Here is a 16,348-nt window from a genome sequence, read left to right on the forward strand (position 1 = left end):
GTTTAACTAGGTGCTTTCTCACCTATTTTGTTTAATTTTACTCTCAAAAGAGCTTTGTGAGGTTGATATTTTAAGAGGCCCAGAGATGTTAAGATATATAAAGGATTAACCTTTAGTATATGGAATAACACAGAATCAAACACAAAGTTTCAGACAACTATTTATTAAAAAAATTAATTGTGTATCAAATATGTGATAGACTACTTATGAGAAACCAGAAATTCTTAGTTAAAAAGATAAAGCATCTGCCTTCAGGGTAACAAACCCAGATGATTTCAACCAAATCACACTATAGCTTAAATGGGTTATATGCTAAATCCAACACATGGATCAACAACAGTTGACACACTGGGGAAAAAAGAGTGAATTTCAGTGGAGTGAGTCTGGGAAGACAGTGATTGAGCTAAAATTGGGGAGATGATGAGGAGTATTTTCTAAAGAGGTCAAACTATGTGAAAAAAAATGCCTCTATATCCAGTTCCATTCAAACATACAGGGAAATGATTAATCCCGCTCTGTGGGAAACCAGATAAGCCAGAAGAAAATGGAGGGGCTCAAGAACTGGGAAACCACAGTCCCCTGTGGGTGAGGGTGCCATTCAAAAACAGGGTTAAGTGGGAGACTGTATACACATTGAACTCCCACCTGTGCTCACCATCTCCTCTTTTCCCAATCCTTGCAAAAAGCTTCTATCTCTAGGCAGGAGACTAATAGGATTCCTTCTGTGAAACTCATAGGTGCAAGAGAAATGACTATTAGGTTGTGATGTTCAGGAAAGGGTAGACACCTGCCTGATGATAACTCTCTAGTGAAGCACACCACAGTCACAGGCACCTGAGCAGGCCGTCATTTCTCAAATGCCTCATTCTCAGAAAAGAATGGAGAGTCATGAACCACCAGGTCTCTGAGGACAAGTCCTAACACGAAAGACAGGGAGCAAAGGAAACAAGCCGAACAAGGGAAATCAGCAGCAACACAATACAGGAAGCAGAAAAAGTTATTTTAAAAAATAGAAATAATATCTGAGAGAGAGAGAGAGACTTTACCCATTAAATAAAGGCAGAGCAAAAATCACAAAGTTTTCAATGATAAGTATAAAAGTTAAAATAAAAATGTTAGCAGGAAAAAATGAAATATGAAAAATAATTTTTTAAAAAGACAAACACCTTAATCACTTGGCTGGGAAGACTAAGACTCAAATAATAAGAGTAACAGGAGAAGAGAATGAAGATACCAGAGAAAAAGAAATTACCAAAGGTGTAGTATTAGGAAATTCCCTGGAACTGACTCACATATGCTTAATGCAATTCATGAAGAAAGACCCATACCCAGATTCATCTTAGATCAGAATTCTGAGAATTAAAATAAAATCCAAAAGTTTCAGAGAGAGGGAAGAGACTGATCCCACATAAAAGGCTGAACATTTTAAGTAAAATATTAATTTTATTAAACTTCTCTAGGTTAACCTTAAAAGCAAGAAGAAGACTGAGCAAGACCTAGAAAAATCTGAAGAATTTTTTTCCATTTACAATTGTACGTAGTGGAACTTATCTAAGTGTAAGGATAATATGTCTCAAAAAGTGACCTTCCATGTATCTTTTCTCAAAAACCACAGGAGAATACGGGTTAAATGTGGAAATAAACTAAGGAAGAGGAAACACTGGCTCAAGGAAACATTGAATCTGACACAAGAGACAGGTAAGCAGCATGTCCACAACAATGGTGAAAAGCAGGTCCAGGCCAAAGAGTAAACCATCCTCATAGGATCAAGTTTAGAGAGATCCAGGAAGGATGTCCCTAGGACATCAAGTTAGTTGATAGTTTATACATTTGAATGTTTTGAGAAGAGGTACATGGTACTGTCAGAAAGTTTGCGTACAAGTTAGTAATGGATAAATAGAAATCTAAGCCAGCTAAATTAGAGGAATGTACCAACACCAGGAAAATGGTTCAGCCTCATACTTTGTGAATAATACAAATTAAATTTAATAATATGCATATTGAAAAGTGATTTAACCTAAAATTTGATGTAAGCATGGGAGTATGGATAGTTGCAGTATGTGTACCACAGGGAAAGATGTGTGCAGGAAAACTAAATCCAAATTTCCCACAGACGGAAGTCACCTGAATATGCCTATTTTATAAGCTTAATATAAGAGGTGCTTTGGATTAGGGTGAAGGAGATACAGAGTTAATGACAGTATGGTCCTTTTTGTGTAGGAAGCCAGAAACTTCAGCCTATTTGTTGGTGGAGACAGTGACACTAATGTGGAGATATCCAGGAAAGATTAGATAATAGATGAAGCATAATTTCTTGAGAGGCACGTGGGTTTCAGAGGACAACATTGGGCAGAAGAGCATTATAGCTGCTGAAAGCGTGGATTCTGGAGGGAGACTTTCTGATAATAAAACCTTGCTCTATCAGTTGGTTACTGAGTGACCATGGGCAAGTTACTTAATCTCTCAGAATCTCAGTTTCCTTATCTGCAAAATGGGCTCTTGTGAAATTAAATGAGTTATTTAAAAAGTAAAGAACTTAGAACAAGGCCTGGTCCCACATAAACATTACTAAAGTACTGATTGTCATTATTATTATTAACATTATTATGACAACTATTAATATTCCTCTGAGGTGACAGAGAAATCTATACTAATTGGTGAAGCTGCAAATAAATTATCAGAGAATCAGGAAACTGGTGTTATGTATGAGATAACTTTTATTTTCTTAGAAAAAAAGTGGATACATTAAGTAGATGTGTTGTCAGAGGAAAGTGATGAAATTTCACAATGATCATCACTTCAAATGGGAAAAAGATTTGACCAGAGAGGTAGACTAGGACAATAAAATTTTTCCACTAGTTATAATGAAGAATTTTGGTTTAAATGTGTGATTTGTTTTCTTGCTGTGTCAAACAGATTGAAGTCAGTTGTCCTTGCTATCTCTTTATCTGCCAAACATTTCACCAACAAAAACTGTAGGAAAACCATCAGACTATGTAAAATAAATGTTTGGTTTCTAGTGTCAAACAGGTCATTTTCATTTAGCATCTGAAAATACCTAAATTTAGTTTCCATTCTTACAACATTTTATACCTTCTCTTTCTCAACATAATGCTTTCCAATGTTTAGATTTGAGCTATTTTCTTGCACTTCCCTACATTTAGATTCTCTCTACATTAGCTGTCTTTATATAGTGACACATTTGTATAGTGGGTAAGCACGTATGTTATTTTAGTTCCCTCCCTCCCCCATAAACACGTCAATGTAATTGGCCAGCTTCAAGGCTCTCCAAATGGAGCATCATGTACCAGGGCTGAAACTCTACTAAAAGCCCAAGGAAATGTAAACTGTAAAAAAGCAGCAAATACCATGACTTTGAGTTTCCCCATTCATTTTTAGGTATATAAAAACTAAAATAATTGGTCATTTCTAGTAACTTTTTTATTGTATTGTTTTAATTACATATGAGTTTGAAAAAAGATTTAGAACAACAAAAGCGTAAAATGGTCTCAGCTAATTACTTTATGAAATATTATAACTTCTCTGTGATTGTGTTTTAATCAGCACCAAATCTGCATAAATATTATTTTAAATGACAATTACCAACCAAACATTGTCTTAATTACACAAGTAATATTTATATCTTTGACACTGGTACATTTTCATAACTCCTTCTGTAAAGGTATAGAGACTTCTAAAATGAACAATACATATACTTAAAAATAAAACTAAAATATAGCTTAATTTTAAGGAAGCAAATATGTCAAATTCTTTAGTATTTATTAGATCGTTTAAACCACATGGAACACATACAAATATTTTATAGAATATAAGTTGTAGCCACTTTACTCTTTTCATTTTGAATCTATTTTTTAAGCTCAAGAGTATGCGTATAGCTAAAGTAACACAACAAAGATGTCCACTTTTCTTAATGTTTCACAATCCTAACCAATAGTTACCAGAGAAGCAACTTACCTTTATGTGACTTAATGTAAATGTTATTTTTTCAAGTTCATACAATGCAGGTGGATTTGAGCTAATTGAGACTGAAATTATTGAAGAGATGACTCTTTTCTCCTCTTCAGAATTATCATAACTTTGAGTTTCCAGTAAGAAGTTGTCAGATGATGAAAACAAGGGACCAATACTCTTATAATATAAAAATGCAACTGCAACATTGCCTATAAATCAAATAAGTGCATTTGGTGAAAGTATAAAACAAAAATATATCTAAGCTCTGAAAATAATCATAACTGAACAGACAACATTTTTACTCTGAGGGAGTCATATATTCAGATACTGAAATGTGAGTCGTAGTGTCTGTACCTGCATCATCAGGCCATAGTAAGACATATTCTCTCATCTCTATGTCTCTGAAGCTGATCATGGACTGTAGCATCTCCTTTATACAAACCATATTTACGAGAAAAATAGTCCTAAGTAAATTTACATCCCAGTCCTGACTGAGACCAAGGTGTCAAGTATATTCACTTGAAAGATAAATTTTTCAGTTATTACTTTGCTGTGCCAATATATGAGTTAAAAAGTTATTGGAAAAAAACTATCAAAGACTTACAGTATTAAAAAAGTTTAGAATTGAACAAGTTGTGAGGTTCCACTGAGTTTAACCTCTTGTCCACTGAAATGTTTTCTATTTGACATTGATGACATATAGCTATGCAGTCTCGGGATAGGAAATGTATTGTTTTTCAAGGTAGCCATTTACCTGTACACATTGATGTTCTCCAAATGCAGTACATCTGCATATAACCCACTAATAGAAATGTAACCTGATTGGTACAGGTTGTCATGTGACTATTTTTCCCCCAGCCTGGACACTACACTTATATCAATGGCTCTCAAACTGCCTTGGTGTTTATAGCAGCACTGATGCTCAATGTAGGAACAACTCAACATCTAGATCTGGTATCTTTCAAAATTCTTTTTGCTGCTTAGATCATATTCCTCTTCTATTTACTGTACAGAATTATGAACACTAAATATAGGACTTTACAGTTAAAGTTCATTCTTGGAATCAGAAATTCTGCTTTCAGCCATTGCTTCTGCTTGTGTAGCCAATGATAAAGTAGCTAACTGCTTTGTACTTTAGCTTTCTCACTCAAAAAATGATGGTAAAACACATTAGCTATTTACTAGAATAAGGTCAAGGCCAAATGAATATAAGAGAGAGTCTTTTGTAAATTTCAAGATATTATATTATGATTATTGTTTTAATTATTAACTAGAGACAATATATGTTTGTGTTAGGTACTTGGACAACTTAAGAAGAACTCTATCATATTCATTTGCTCCTTCAAATTTGATGCTGGCAAATAAGTTGAAAAGGATAAATTAATCAAATTTATAAGTACAAATGTTAATAATATCATAAAAACAAAGGACTGCGATAAGCACTGGCACTCTCCACATCACCATATCACACTAATAAGTAATGCTCAGTGGACATGGCTGTGTGAGCTACAAGTTGTCAAAGTGTGTTGCGATTCACATTTTCTGTCTTAACCTGCAAAAGCACCACAAGAGATACTGCTTAAGAGCCTTGCTGAAATTTGGATACATTATACAGAGTACTTTCTCAAACTAACAACCTAAAAAATGTGAATCGAAGAAATAATGTTAGTAAAACGACTGGGCTGGTGCGATTATGATAATTCAAAGAGCTGATAACTAGCCTAGCCTTTTCTGTGGACAGACCAGGGCCAGAAACAGAACCTGGAAACCTTTATGTCAAAATGACCTAGACCAGTTGATGGAGCAGCTCATTTAACAGTGACTTCTCAGAGGTTGTAGTAGGAGAGGGCGCAAAATCCACTGAAGCACCAAAAATATAAGATGGATTTTTATAATTTATTAATCATTCCTACCATTTCTAAGGAAAAATATTTAACATCAATTTTTGAGTTTGGGTAAAAGGTGATCCATGCCATAAAAAATGTTCCAAAATCCATTTTTCACCTCCTTCCTGAGCATTGTTTGGTACTTGCTAATTTTCATCATTTTGAAACTTTTAATTCCCATAATTTCTCCTAATCCTACACCTGATTTAGATTTTAACTCTTATGATATCTAAATCTTTATTCTATAAAAAGATTAAAAAAATCCCTGTGCCTGATTTTTTTTACTGATAGCTTTTAACTATTGCATGTTTTTATTAATAGATTTTATCAATTAATGAATCATCACTTATAGACATCATTGAGAGGGTTTCATCATCTTATTAAGCTTATTCTTATTTTTAAAATCCAACCTTGAGGAAAACAAAGTTTTTCCATATGCTTTCTTGAGATCTGCTGTTACCACTGACTCTTTCAAATGTCAGAGTTTACATTCATGATCATTAAATGTAACAAAACTACCATGCACTCAGATAGGATCTCTTGGAGATATTGCATGAAAATTTCATCACCTGTCACTATGATAAGTACTTTTAATGTTTTGGGGTTTTTTTTAACTTCTAAGCACTACTCAAATCTTGGAAAATATGAAAGTTTAACAAATTATTTTAATTTGCTCCTAAATATCATATGTGTCCTTGGTTAATTAGAATATGATGTAATAGGGTAACAGCCATGAGTTTGATGACAGGAATACTTATTTTTGCTTTGTTTTATGACCATTTTTTTCTTAGTTTTGAATAAAAATTAACAAGAAAAAAATGGAGAGGAGGCGATAGATGGATTAGGAAAAAAAGTTCTACGTTAGTGCTGTGAAAATTTTTTAAAAAAGATATTCTTCTGAGAATGAATGTACAACATGTGTTTTAATGATAAAGACAACATTTCTTTTTATTAAATGATTATGAGAACTTATATGTTATTGTATTTATTTTCCTTATATTTATGACCATCTATATATGCCTGAGAAGTATTATAATTCATGTTTTCCCTCCATAATATATTTTAAACTATATGAGAAGAACAACTACAATTATTCTACTATCAGCAGAGATTTGCACTAAGTGCATTGCACTAAGAGAGTAGGTAAATGGTTAAATTAAAATAGCAACTGCTAGCTTGCTGGTGGTTAAGCAACAAGGAAAAGCTGGCCAGGGCTGTTTCCTTTGTCAACGCCTTCTCTTCTAAGTGCTGGTTCTGCACTATCTGTTGGTATGCATGGAGATAAACCTTTTAAATTCTTTGTGCCTTTTCTAATGATTCTGTGCAGCTTATAACTGATGCATGTATTTATCAATGAATTTTGTCAATAAATGAATAATAAATGCGGAAGTTAGGTTAGATAATCATTAAGTTACCTGCTAGTCCAGCATTCCATGTTTCCATTTCCTAAGAAATGCTGCCCTTAGTTGAAAACTATGAAATGACAAGTGGAAAAAAATCCCAAGCCTGAACGATAACTTTCTGTCTTTTTGAACATTATCTCTGTCTTCCTTACAGAATCACAAATTTGGAATCACAATAAAAAATATGAAAGATTACTAAAGAAGAAATATTAAAAACTCTATGCAAATTATAACATCTATTGACTGTTACAAACCAAGTAGTAAAACTATATATTTTTTGTAAGTTTTCATTAGAATCTGAACAATATCAGAAGGTTACAAAGGTTGGAGGTAAGACAAGAAGGGTGTAGATATTATCAACTAAAATTCCCCAGGTATTTATATCTCAGGAAAATTTCAAGTACAAATATAGAAAATCTGTAAACATTAAATAATTTTCTATAGAAAACCACACATATTATATGTAAATATGATACAATCAAGTACATAATAAATATTTATTGCAAACCATTGTCCTTGTGTATAAGATTGTCAAAGTCCTACCATCTGAATCATCTGCAGCTTTTCTCTTTGGAAATATCTTTATATAATCTCCGCCCACATTCATATGGGGATGAATATGTTTCATGTGATGTGAATCAAAATAGAATGCTCTGAGAGCTGAAACAAAAGCATAAAAATCATAAATTCCCTGAAATTAGCTTAATTAATGTATTTATTCAGTTAGAGACCATTTCATCCATCATCATTTTATTTCAACTTTTTATTAATGGCAGGTAGAATGAACCTATTCTGAACATGTTTAGACATTATAATTTATATAATAAAATCTGATTCAAGTTAAATTATTTTTATTTTACTGTAACACTCATTGTTTATATTTATATTTATTAAATGAAATATAAAATGTATGAACACAAAGAGGTTATGTATCATAATTACCAAAGCAAAGTGTAAGAACTATAATATCTCAGAGGATGATATCTGTAATATACTCTATGGAGATGGGCTGAATTAAGTTCCTGTAGGATAATTTCCTTACCTGGTATATTTTCACCTTTTTCATGCTGGAACATCATAGAAATGTATGCTCCTCTATATTAGCCATAATGCTTGCTACTTTAATTTTGAGTAAGTGGTGAACCCTGATGAAATAATTTTTGTTGCATATCTACTGTTGCATAGCAGGATGCCACCAGAATATATAGTAGAGATTTATGCAATGATTATTTCAGAAAATGTACTTTTGTTTCTTCTGAACAACTTGATCACTATCTTCAATTTGATCCAAGATTCCTAATGTTTTCAAATTGCATGAAGCAGGAAACACTTTAATCTACTATATTGATTGCTTTATATTATCAAAAGGCAAAGGATTCCTAAAGAGAAATTTAAATATACTACATCCAGAAAATCTGTCAGTCACTGTCATTGGGCAAGGTAGAGCTTAACAAGTCAGGAGATGACTAACTCAGAATGGAAAAGCAGTAATGTACTCTGAGCACTTAAACGCCCTATCGTTCAGGCATAGGAAAAGGTGGAGATTGTAAGAACAAGGAGTTGCTCATGTAGTCATCCTTTATTCATACCACTCTTGTACTATGCATCACCATTCATTTGTACGTTGATAAAACAACTGCCTTTTTAATCAACAGTATTTTAAATACTCTCCTTGCTTTTGGAGAATGGAGTATTTAGAAAATACTCTTGCTTTGAAATTGACCTTGGTTCCTTACCTACATCACTTGAATTAGTATCAAACTGAGTGATCTTTTGGAAGTTCTTAGAAATCATTAAGGTAGCTTGTTCAGCAGCATGCATCAATTTTGTAAGATGGATTTTTCTATGAGTTGCAGGTAACTTGTCCCAGGCTATAAATGTATCCTTTTGAACAAAATTATTCACAGTTTTTACAAATTCCTGTTGAAAAAAAGTGTATCTTTTAAAAAATGTTGGAATCTTTCATTAATCATAGATGTAAGAGAAATTCTGAAGCTCAATAATACTGAGTTAAAGTTCAACATACTTACAGCAAGAGTTGAATTGGAAAAGGTGTCCTTGTCCGAGTTGGTGCTATTGATGATTCCCAGTAATGGTGATTCTGCTAATATTTCTATATATGTAGTTATAGCCATTGGGGAAAGATCTTTCACAGAATTCTTATAGACTTCTTGTAGTAAAGCCACAGGCTGGTTTATATGTCTAATCTGAACAAAAATGAGAACAGAAAAATGAAGAGAGTTTAGAGTACTACTTGATCTTTTCAAGAATAAAGTGGTGTGTTAAATTTATTCCAAGTTTGTTTGTTTTTTTTTCTGTTCTATACATTAATAAGACTAAGCCCAAATCATAACATGGCGATGAAACGCAAAATTATTTACCAAAGCTTAGCAAATAACTTAAGAAGCATAGAAATTACTTCAGAAAAAGGAAAGCATGTTTGAATTGATAATTAAAAAATTAACTTTGAAAAGATATAATAATTATAACTTAATTTGCATTAGCTTTTAATCAACTAGAGAAATTTCTTTACAATGTGATAAAATGGCAATTGCTTTAGCTGATTGTTAATTAGTCATGTTGAGTCACACTTTCAATCTCATGACAATAGTTTTATAGGTGTATTACTTTTTACTTACTCTTTGAAATATTTACTATAGAAAACAAAATCTCGATTCATTTGACTGTGGCTCCTTAAAATGGGGGAATGGGCCTGAGATCAAAGTGTGCTTTTGCTGTTTTATTCATCTACTTTCTTTAAATATTGAAAAGGATTTTCTGTGCCCTGGCTGGTGCGGCTCAGTGGATTGAGCGCTGGCCTGCGAACCAAAGGGTTGCCAGTTCGATTCCCAGTGTAGGGCACCTGTCTAGGTTGCAGGGCACCTGCTTAGGTTGCGGGCCTGGTCCCCAGTAGGGGGTGCACAAGATGCAACCACACACTGATGTTTCCCTCTCGTTCTTCCTCCTTTCCCTTCTCTAAAAATAAATTAAAATCTTAAAAAAAAAAAAAGAATTTTCCAGTTTATTGAACAGTGATAAGTAGCATAGGTTAAATATGTGAAAGTCGTCTTCAAAACTTTGATGACTTTCAAATTAATCCTATATGTGACTTAAATAAATTATTTATATCTTTATATGTAAATAGTTTCAACTTTTCATGATAATCAACTGCTTATTACACTTTTAAAAATGTGACATTGAAAAAAATTTAATGGAACCAAAATGTCAAAGAAAAGCAAAATTTTAATTTAACTAGTCTACTTACTTTTGTTAAAACTTTATCAATATTTGCAGCAATACAGACATTATCTAAATGGCAGTCTGCATTCACATTTTCTGTGGGAGAAGAAAATAGATCATACAGTGAGTTTTAAAAATATTTTTCTGAAGGTGATTATATTGACTCCAATGATTTTGCTTATTTATTTAAATATTGAAAATACATTCATAACAAAAGCTTTATTTTCATTCTTTAGTCAAATAAAGTTAAATTTTATCTTTCATTATTTATTATTTTAATAATTTTATTCATCATAAAATGTATTCATTAAATACACAATATTTTATGGAAAATGGAAGAAAGATGGATATGTTGACTACATCAAACATGTAGTCTACATCTTCTATTAAGAAAACAATACTTTTTTTCCAATTTCATTTTATAGACAATAAAGGAATATTGGCATATGTCTTGCAGGTGTAGCTCTTTGAAACTTCACCGCCGTGTAATACATATTTTACATAGTTGTTTGATATTTTACCTTGGCAGTAAGTGCCGTCATTAGGTGTGAACTGGGCTTTTCCTGTGGATGACTGATAACCTTCCTTGCAGGAGCAGTTGTATCCACCATCCACATTTAAACATATCGCATGATCACCACAGGCAATGGATTCACTACACTCATCTATATCTGGAAATATTAGAGAAAGTAACTTTTTAATTAATACTCACATAGATGTTACATTGCTGATGATATTATTATGTACAGTCAGTGATTTCATAAGAAATTGTATAAGAATGCAAGAAAACCCCATCATTTGGAAAAATGACAGTGCTAACTTAGCTGCATATATTTGTTTGATCCTGATTTGTCCAATCCATTTTGACAGTGGTGGATTGAAAATGGTATTCATGGGCCAAACTTTTGAATAGTTTTCTGAATAGCATGATTCATCAACAAAGTCATTAAAGTAATTTTTGTCATTGACTATGTCATATTTAGTCTTAATTTAATAAAACTCAATTTATAAAATGAATCGTTTTCTATATTAAACATAATTAATTATAATAGCTCAGTTTAGATAAATCTGGAGAATAAAAAAGAATAGCACAGTTTCTTTCCAAAGCTTCATTTTTGTTTGTAAGTTAACTTAAAAATTAAGATGTAGGAGAACATGTGATTCAAATCCTTTAAAATTTTACTACAATTTATTACTTTTGTTAAGGTTATATTATATAATGATTCTTAAAAAACACCCAACATAGATAAAGTAACAAATTGTACAGAATTAAGTCTTAGATTTTTCAGTAGCTATATATCAAAGCCACAATAAAAATAACAGGTTTTAAGTTCACATAATTTATGTTCTTAATTAAAAATTTTACATACTACAGTGAAATATATCTTAAAGTAATAAATACTCTGCCATTAGGCAGAGTTCCAATAGGGAATGATTCCAAGGAACTGAAGTCCGGTTTGTTACCTTAAACTAATGCAAAGATTTTTTTGTTCCCAGCCTAGCTCTGACATCTTAGAGCTACTCTATGTTAGATTAATGAATAAATCTGTACTCTTAAGTATACAATTTTGTTTTTAAGAACTAATAGAGTGGTACAACGCTGTTTGTCATAAAAAAAGAAAAGTAATCAAAGTACAATTAAAATGTCACCTACTTAGTCATCTTAAATGTACTGATGCTAATTTTTCACTTAATAATGCAATAAAGGTACATAAAAATATAAAACTCACACTACACAAAACAAACTGACAATAAACATCTTGCCAGGTTCTTGAAGAAATATCTATTATCTAGAAAAGTGACAGTACTAGATTTAAGAAGACAATTAACAGGGCTGAATAAAAGGTAGAGAATCTCTTCTTCTTCCATGTCTATACATTCATATATGTGCTTTCCAGAAATCCAAGTATGTTACTTTTAAAGAAACAAAACTATTGCTCTAGCATCCTTCCCCTCTTCTTCTCATTTCTCTATATGGGATCAGAAACTGCCACTCCAAAAAAAAAAAAAAAGAAAGAAAGAAAGAAAAAAAAAGAAAAAGAAAAAAAGAAGAAAAAGAGAGTAGGGGAAAAGTAATAATAGCAGATTGACTTTTAAAATATGGAGAACCACCAGGGAACACATTCCAGGTTGAGTTGAAGAAAAGAACCCAGGTAAGGAGTGCAGACTAGGGTTATTATTTTTCATGAAATCAATGAAATGAGAAAAAAAAGCTATGAGAAATAAAAGACGAGTCCTTTCCGAAACAATGCCGAAGTAGCAAGGCTGTGGCCAATGGGAAAAAATCCCAAAGAAAGCATAAACACATCTGGCACCCAAACAGGGACCCTCAGATACCTGGATCAGCCAGCAGCTACGAACCGCCGTCATGGACCACACACCTCCTGGACGGGAGTTTCAGCGTGCCATTCATCCCTGGTAAGGGACTCAGAAGCACCATCGCTTGGTGGTCAGGCTGCAGGTGTGTATAGTTTCGAGGGAAGGGGTATTTGTTAGGGCCATCTCTTGCGCTCATTCGTTAGGGCCATTGGATCCATTTTGATTTTCTGTCCTCTTTTTTTCCCTCCCTTAGATAACATCTGACAGTTCTATTTGAATCCAAAAACTCCTTGCAGTCTTGCTTTTTCTCCCTTGAGAATCTTTGCTGTTTCGCAGACAGACAGAGCACATAAACGCCGTTAGGGCGCTTGCCGCTAAAAGTCTCCCATAAAAGGTTAAGCTGAACGTGGACTGAGACAGAACACTAGGTCTCCCACCATCCAGAGGCAAAAAGTCCATGCAACGAGAGGTCTCATCGCAATGAGAGAGTCACATCCTTGTGGCACATTCCCACCTAGGTTTTAGTTCTCAAGACAAGAAAGCAAGAATCCAGCTTGGAGCAAAAAGCAGTTTTTTCCAGACTCTCTTCTCTCCTCTCCCTCTGCTTTTCAAATGTAAATAGGAAGTCTCCAGCAATTAAGTAGTTAAGTAGTCAGGAGCTGAATGAGAGCCTTCAGTCTTGGAGGTGGAACTCAGAAAATAAGGGGCGTGTCCTCCTCTTGGCTTGGGCACTCCCCGCTGGCTTGCACCGCTGTCCCCCTAGGAGTGGAGGCTTTCATGGGAATGTATGGGATTATTTCCTAAAGTGTACAGGGGCCTCACAGGGAATTCTATTCACGATAAAGTAAAGTTGGTGGTCGCCAAGGAGTGATACCCTTGGAAGCCTTTTCGCACAAGTAGCACATTTTCTCAATCCCTAGCAATTAGTCAGAGTAGGTTTACAGAATAAAAAACTGGAGTGGAAATGAGAGAAAGCTGGAGCTGGAAAACAAGAACAAAAGACTTCCCAACCCTGAAAATGGGTTCGGGTCTCCTTAAGGAGCAGCAGATCTATCTCAAACTGCTCCAACAGTTTCTTAAGGCTGCCGGTTGTTTGCAAACAGTAAAGAAATACTGTCCATGGTTCCCTGACAAGGAATCACTTCAATCCTGACTTAGTCTGAGGGTCTAAATCTCCATTTATGGGTCATGAACACTGCACGATGTTTATTGATCATTATTGTCTTCTGTGCTTTGATACTCATTTGCAAGCTATTCCATAGAGATAAAGTGAGGGAAAAACTAGTAGCTGGTTTTGTTGAACTTGCCTCAACGTCCGCTCTAACAAAAAAGAGGGAGATGTTGGGAGCGGTCTCGTCTGGTTTCAGGGACTGTAGCCCCGCTGACAGGTGAGAGGGCCCCAAGGCTGGAAATAATCAAGGAGGCCTTGGGAAAACAGGCCACTGAGGAGATGAAGCCTGTACCTTTGGCAGTGGCGCAGCCCCTGCCTCCCTCACATCACCCTGCTTGGCCCTGTGATGGTTAGTTGTTGATGCTGCGTAAATTCTCTCGTAAGCAGAGACCACCTAAGACAGACATTAGCTTGTGTGGGTAGCAGGACAAGGACTTGGGGGGACATGGAGAAAGGGCAAAAAGGCCTGCACCCCTCGGCTCAGCTTGGACATGGATGGAGTCCTCATTCTCTCTGAAAGAAGTCTTCTTATCTCTTGATAGCTCTGCTCTGCCCACCTGGCTCAAGCTTGAAACAAAACTAAAGGCAGGTACAGCCCTAAAATGGGTCGGGCAGTTCCTGGGGACAATCAGGCCTAGAAGTAAGTTCCTCTAAGCATGCTTTGTTCTTCCCTCAAAATCTATGATAATTAGCTCATACTGGGAAGGGAATTTACATTATTCATAGACTCTGACCTGAGGCAGATCTCTGGTGTTCCTTCAATTGTTATCCATAATCTTTGTTTTCTGTAAACATAGCCTGTTGACACTGACTGATGAGCTTTGCATCCGTACCCCTGTGCATATGGTTCTCAATAAAAGCCTTTGGACACGGGGGTTTGGGGCCTTCTCCACTAGAGGGAAGAGCCATGTCCCCTCTCCTGGCAAACGGAGAAGTGTTTGCGACAACTCGTGTTTATTCCCCTCATCCGTGACACCCCCGGGACGGGCTCTCCGGGATTCACAGCCCTGTTCACTCCTCAGTTGTCTCTGGACAATAACCTTCAGATCCAGGAGCGCCCCACACATGGTGCTCCCAGAGACACACATCAACGAAGTATCATGAACAGAACAATATCTTTCCTGGATAAGAAAGCTATGTTTTTGAATGACTGTGTTTCACATCTTTAGATGACGTCTATGGTTTAACAGAAAACATGGTGTTTTTCTCACCTTCAAAGCGTAACATTTCTTGGGAACTTCATCCCACACCCAATCTCTGAAAACATATAAATCTTGCTCTACAAACTCAATTTTCATCTTCCCTCCTGTACTGTGGACACAGATATATACAATCTTGGTGCTTATAACCGACTGTGCTTCAGCTTTCCCCTATGCATTCTCCTCAGCCTGTGGGGGTTATGTTAGCTTCTCTATTCCAGTTCAAGCTCTCTCACCACCGCTTACTAAGCTAGTCGGTATACCAGAATGTCATCTTTGGACCAAGGAAGTATTTCAACTTCTGAATCTTACCAATTGACAAGATGGTAATCTGTAAAAATTATGAGGCAGTATTTTGAGAGGCTAGTATTAAAGATCAGCATTATGCAAATGTTTATATTCTAACTCCAGATGTTATAAAAGAATATTAAATATCTGAGCAAAGTAATGTTTTCTTAAACCTTAATCATCTCCTCGAAGTAATACTATCCAAACTGTTTATTCTTTTGTTACTTATATTTTTTCCCATTACTTGTAAAATGCGGATGTGAAGTTTGCTGAATTTGATATCCTTTTCACTCAGGGCCTCAGTACTAAAGTTTATTGAGTTTAACCTAGTAATGGAATGTGTGACTAGAAAAACTGGCTGGGTGACAGGGTAGTCAAAGAATGTCCACTATTCTCAGCTTATCATTCTATATCCCTTAGCTACCCAGTAAGAGAGAAAATCATAAAATATTAAGAAAATATCCCATGCTCAAATGGGGTGAAACTGGATTAGCCAAAATGAATGTAACCACCACTTTACAGCAAGATCCACATTAACTTCCCTTGCAGTTTTTTGCAGGGCTTAATTGGTTTGGAGCTAATAAAACAACTATGGATCCTCCCTAACTTTATATTATTCATTAATTTTGGGACTTTGGGTAATACCAGAAAAATACTTTTTAACTCCAAGGAGTTATTTTTCATAAGAAACAAGGAAATGTTTGTGAAGGTGTTTGGAGCAGTGCCTAAGATACAGTAGGAACCTGATATTGTAATCAGAAATTGAGTCCAGTGATTCTGTTTATATTATGTCTTTTCTTAACAGCAGGAGCCCTGTGAATATGTGGGTTTGAAGAAAACAGGTTGATAATGAGTGTCTCAGGTTTCTTT

The 16,348-nt window shown here is 34.8% G+C and overlaps 1 protein-coding gene across 1 annotated transcript in view; it reads right to left on the reverse strand.

Moving 5' to 3' along the window:
- The window catches only part of ADGRL4 (adhesion G protein-coupled receptor L4), a 116,480-nt gene that overhangs the window by 39,774 nt on the left and 60,358 nt on the right, over positions 1 to 16,348 (reverse strand). Inside the window, exons 4-9 of the mRNA XM_054566898.1 lie at positions 11,023 to 11,172; positions 10,527 to 10,597; positions 9,292 to 9,468; positions 8,998 to 9,181; positions 7,805 to 7,921; positions 3,976 to 4,181 (exon numbers count right to left, since the gene is read on the reverse strand). Of these exons, the coding sequence (XP_054422873.1) occupies positions 3,976 to 4,181; positions 7,805 to 7,921; positions 8,998 to 9,181; positions 9,292 to 9,468; positions 10,527 to 10,597; positions 11,023 to 11,172 (905 nt within the window). The remainder of the gene's footprint in view (positions 1 to 3,975; positions 4,182 to 7,804; positions 7,922 to 8,997; positions 9,182 to 9,291; positions 9,469 to 10,526; positions 10,598 to 11,022; positions 11,173 to 16,348) is intronic.

Source organism: Pteronotus mesoamericanus, unplaced genomic scaffold, assembly GCF_021234165.1.
Source record: "Pteronotus mesoamericanus isolate MK-2021 breed Mesoamerican mustached bat unplaced genomic scaffold, CSHL_Meso_final contig_181, whole genome shotgun sequence".
NCBI classification, from domain to species: domain Eukaryota; kingdom Metazoa; phylum Chordata; class Mammalia; order Chiroptera; family Mormoopidae; genus Pteronotus; species Pteronotus mesoamericanus.